Below are 5264 nucleotides of genomic sequence, written 5' to 3'. Positions count from 1 at the left end.
CGTAAAATATTATTCATATTTTATTATCTAATAATAATAATAAAATTAATCGTAAAAAAATTTCAAATAAAACGAAAAATAAAAAATTATATCAACCTAAAAATGAATTTATTTTAGTAGCAACCAACATCACTCCATAAATATTTAATGTGACTGTAGCGAATATGCGCTCAAGGCTGCCCTCGGCTAACGTGATTGAGGGTCACCAGCATATAGCGTAGCCTCTAGTAATGGGGATGAGCTCATGCGATGGAGAGGAGTCAGCGCCACAGCCTCCGAACTCCAAAGACAATCCATGGTCATCGCTGCCTTGATCTGCCCCTGCTCCTCCACCTGAGTCTCACAAGTCACGATACAACTGCTTCTTCACCTACGTTCCCATCCAATTATTCACTTGTTCTCTTATTTCAACCTATTATTTCTCGTATTAACCTTAGTACATATAAAATACATAAAGTCTCAGTATCTTGAGGGGGAGAGAGCGGCAGCAATATTTCAAAATACAAATGTGAAAGAAAAATGTTACCGTACGACTACGAGGGTACTACGACCGGAAATTCCCCGTTTCACGTCCCGTCGGGCCACATTCTGCAAGCGACCAGACCGGCGGGCTCCGGCGAGTCAACGTGGAGGCCATCTCCGGTCGTCGCTCCATCCACGGCGGCATCTGATCTGACCTCCTCCAGGCGAGTGCGTACTGCATAAGCAGAGATATCTTTGGCCGCCGAAACCATGGCGTCGAGCGCTTCCAGCGGTGTGATGAACTCCCTCCTATCCAAGCTCGCGGCAGTGATGGGGGAAGAGTACGGCAAGCTGAGAGGCGTCCGGAAGGAGGCGGCGTCCCTGGAGGGCGAGCTGAGAAGCATGAGGGCTCTTCTTGAGAAGCTGGCCGCCATGGATGAGCTCGATGGCCAGGCCAGAGAGTGGAGGGACCAGGTGAGGGAGATGTCCTATGACATCGAGGACTGCCTCGATGACTTCTTGCATCACCTTGGCCTTGCCAAGAACGATGGGAGCACCGGATTTGTCCACAAGTGGGTTCAATTTCTCAAGGAGATAAGGGCACGCCACCAGATCGGTAACAGGATCCAGGAGATCAAGAATCTTGTGAAGGAGGTGAGCGAGCGCCGCACGAGGTACAGGATTGATGAGTACATACCCCCAAATTCCGGTCATGCGGCGGTTGACCCGCGAGTGGTCGCGATCTACGCAGAGGCGGCTGGCCTTGTGGGTATTGATGCGCCGAGAGATGAGCTCGTCAGATTGCTGATGGGTGAAGAGCAAGGGTTGAAGGTGGCTTCTATTGTGGGATTTGGAGGTTTGGGGAAAACCACTCTTGCAAAGGAAGTGTATCGCAAGCTTGAAGGGCAGTTTGACTGCGGAGCATTTGTGTCGGTATCTCAGAAACCTGACATACCAAAGCTTCTCAATAGAATTTTGTTGCAAGTTAGGGGGCAGTACTCTGTTCACACCTCCGATTTGGACTGCATTCTCAATGATATCATAAATAGTCTACGGGATAGAAGGTAATGATTATTATCTATCGAATGTTTTCAGTAGTAAGTTCGATGCAATTACATAAAGAGAATCTAGACTGTACATTATCTGGAAAAAAGCATTTAAATTCTAAAAGATTACCATGCCTACAACTACAAGGCTACAGCTTTTAAGGGTAAATGCATCGAAATTTTGGTTCCTACTTTAAGTGTGGTTCAAAGTCTTGTAGATCATGCTCATAATAACTTTAACTATAAGTAATTCGAATTTAAATGCTTTAAGTTCTGAAATTCAATTTGCAAGCTCAGACTGCCATACCGAAATTTCTGACACCAAGAATATGTAACGGAATTTTCAGTACTAAGTTGTCTATTAAAAGTATACAATGCCATATTAAGTAATGAATGTGCTTCAATCTTGTGAAAGGTGTATACAAAGTAAGGTATTAATCAATGGATAAATCATTAAATCCTACAATCATTACTTTAAGGTGCTGTGTTCCAAAGTGGTCTTGGTGTGGTTGTATCACCTGGATGTAATCATCTAAGATCAATATAAGCTTCCTTTGTCTAAAAAAAGCGCTATGTTCCAAAGTTCCCCTAAGCTTACCAAATTAATGCTGGCAATCATTATGTACCATTTATAAAGAAAGGACAAAATTAGATGAATTTCAATGTTACTTTTATCTGTTGTCCACATTAGATAATTAGTAATCTATCTGGTTTCATTTGCCAAAAAGCTATTTATCTCTCTTTGACATTGTGCATAATTTCATCTATGTTCTACATTATGTTGATATTGTGTAGAGAAATCCATGGATATATTTGTCGGCAGGTACTTCATTGTGGTTGATGATTTATGGGATTCCTTTGTGTGGAGCATTATTAAATGTGCCTTTCCAGAGAACAACCATAGCAGCAGGGTATTAACAACTACTCGCATTTGGTCTATTGCTAGCACTTGTTGCTCCAATAGTCAGGAGTACATTTATAAGATGAAATCACTTACTGAACAAGATTCACGAAGACTCCTTTATAGTAGAATATGTGGATCTCATGAAGCTTTCCCTGATATATTTGAAGATGTTACAGCTAATATTTTAAAAAAGTGTGGTGGCTTGCCACTTGCAATCATCAGTATAGCTAGCCTTCTAACTGGTCAATCATACATTACCTGGGAATATGTAAATAATTCTATGGGATCCATATTTGAAGGAAATCCTACCTTGGGTGGAATGAGGCAGATATTAGAACTGAGCTACAATAACCTTCCTCACCATCTTAAGACATGCCTTCTATATGTCAGTATGTATCCAGAGGACTACATAATAAAGAAGAATGATTTGGTAAGACAATGGATAGCTGAAGGTTTCGTGAGTAAAATCAGTGGTCTAGATGTGGATGATGTTGCTGGTAGCTACTTCAATGAGCTTATCAACAGGAGCATAATCCAGCCCATATATATAGATTACAATGATGAGGTGTTGTCCTGCAGAATACATGATACAATGCTAGAAATTATCAGATCAAAGTCTTCTGAGGAGAACTTCCTTTCTGTAATAGATGATCGAAATACTGTGGCACCAGGACTGCACAAGATCCGCCGAGTCTCTTTCCACTACATTGGTGAAGAGGATGGTGTCATATCAGCATCAAACAGTAGATCACTTTCGCAAGTTCGGTCAGTTGCATTTTTCAATAACAGTTTTAGGCCTTCATCCTTGGAACTCAAGTATGTGCGAGTTCTACTTCTCGAATTTCCTCGGAGATGGAGGGGAACAAGGGTGGACCTTACCGGTATCTGTGGATTGTCTCTGCTGAGATATTTAAAAATTTCACATGATGTCAAGTTGGTGCTACCTGGCCAACTTGGTGGAATGTGGCATTTGGAGACAATTGAGCTGCATACATCAGAAGAATTGAGCATTCCATCAGATATTGTTACTTTGCCCCATTTGTCACAGCTGTTTATTCCAGTAAATACAGTGCTGCCCAATGGGATTGGCAACCTGAAATCCTTGCGTAACCTAGAGTGGTTTGATTTGACAAAAAACTCAATGAGCAATATTGAATGCCTTGGTGAGCTGACCAACATAAGAGATCTTAAACTTAACTGCAGCAGCACTGAGCCCTCGGAGGATGTGTCTAGACGTATTGGAGCCTTGTGTTGTTCCCTGGAAAGACTTTCACGATCTCCCAGCAGCCTCAGGAACGTTGTTCTTCTGAAACATTTTCCTTCATGGTTGCAGGTTGATGGCTTGAGCACACTGTCCCCTCCACCTCACCGTCTTTGGAAGCTCCATCTGGAACGTTGCTTGTTTTCCAGGATACCCACGTGGATTGTACAGCTTCGTGACCTTCACAGCTTGAAGCTTACGATTAGGAAGGCAGTGCCCATGGATGATGGTATTATTATTCTTGCATGTTTGCCTTCCCTTGTCCACCTCGAATTGAGCATTCTTGTGTGCCCAGAAGAAAGAATCGTCTTCTCCGGTACGGGCATGGCATTCCAATCTCTCAAGCACTTGGTTTTCAGGTGTCATAAGCCATTCCTGGACTTCAAAGCTTGTTCTATGCCCAAGCTACAGAGGCTTGAGCTATGGCTTGATGCAACGGGATGGGAACAATGCAGCGGCACTTGCATACCAGTCGGCATTGAGCACTTGCCAGCATCCCTAAGAGAAATTCACATAAACCGGGAGTATGGTGCCAACAAACGTGACATACAAGCTTCAAAATCTGCGTTGAGCAGTGTGTTTGCCGCGCACCATCCTGGTGCTAACTTGATTTTTGGAGGTGCGCCTTGGAATTATCCTTCTGATGACCATGACTAATGGTGACTACTTGTGAAGAAGGATGTGGTTTGTAAGGCCACTGACATCGGCTTCACTTGCTAAAAAAGTCCGGGCTATTCTCTGACCAAAAATGAATTTCTCAGAGTTTTTGACGAGAAGACACAAGAGAGAGGAGATGAGCGACAATTCAAGTTGGCTGCCAGTTGAGGTGGGAGATGCTGGTGGTATGTATGCATTCCTGCTCCCTGTAAAACTGTCATTTTTTTACTTCGTGGGGATTAAATGGGTTCCTATGTGGTGTGTACAACAATTTCTGTGCTGTGATGACAGGCCCCTTTCAGGCCAATGCTAGTTTTCACATCTCCAGTTTATTTCCAGCCTACTTGATTCAGTCTGTTAGCTATTTTTCTCTTACTGTAAATGTAAATGTTGATATGTACAGCTAAACAAATGGTTTGATTATTATCCTATGCATATCTATCCTTTATCTGCGTTCTCGGTACGGTGCTATCACCTTAATGTAATTATCTAAGATCGATAAAGCTTCCATTATCTAAAATATCTGTCCTGTATCTAAAAATTCTCATTCATATATTACTGTTTGTCTTTTATGTACTGCAGTTCTTATTTTGTTGTTTTTACCCAGCCCTTGCCTTTGAAGAACAAAGATGTGCTCCAGTGTTTTGCAGAACCCTAAAAAACATGGATGAAAAGAAAAGCAATAAATCCTGAAAAGCTAAGAATTCCGTTCTGCTAGACTGACAATAAAAGGTATCTTCATCCCTACTGAAAGTCTGAATCGATATTAGCCTAACAGGGAAGTAACCAGAATTCTACCCAAATGCAAAATCTAGCACTTAAAAAGTTTTTGGTTATACAAATCAATGAATTAAATATGTTATATATGCATGCACCATAATGGTGGCCAGGAACTGATTTGCATGAGTAGGAATCAACCACTTTGGGTAGGAAA

General features: G+C 42.0%; 1 protein-coding gene across 1 annotated transcript; it reads left to right on the top strand.

The window, feature by feature from the left end:
• Positions 1-379: 379 nt before the first annotated feature.
• On the top strand, positions 380-4785 carry LOC102702234 (disease resistance protein RGA5-like). The gene is made up of 2 exons (XM_015843349.2): positions 380-1526; positions 2332-4785. The coding sequence occupies exons 1-2, from the start codon at positions 733-735 to the stop codon at positions 4328-4330; spliced, it is 2793 nt and encodes a 930-aa protein (XP_015698835.1). The 5' UTR covers positions 380-732; the 3' UTR covers positions 4331-4785.
• Positions 4786-5264: the final 479 nt, after the last annotated feature.

The sequence above is a fragment of the Oryza brachyantha genome, chromosome 12 (assembly GCF_000231095.2).
Source record: "Oryza brachyantha chromosome 12, ObraRS2, whole genome shotgun sequence".
Lineage (NCBI taxonomy): Eukaryota > Viridiplantae > Streptophyta > Magnoliopsida > Poales > Poaceae > Oryza > Oryza brachyantha.
The sequence above is the reverse complement of the archived record's forward strand: the minus strand, read 5'-3'. Positions and strand labels throughout refer to the sequence as shown.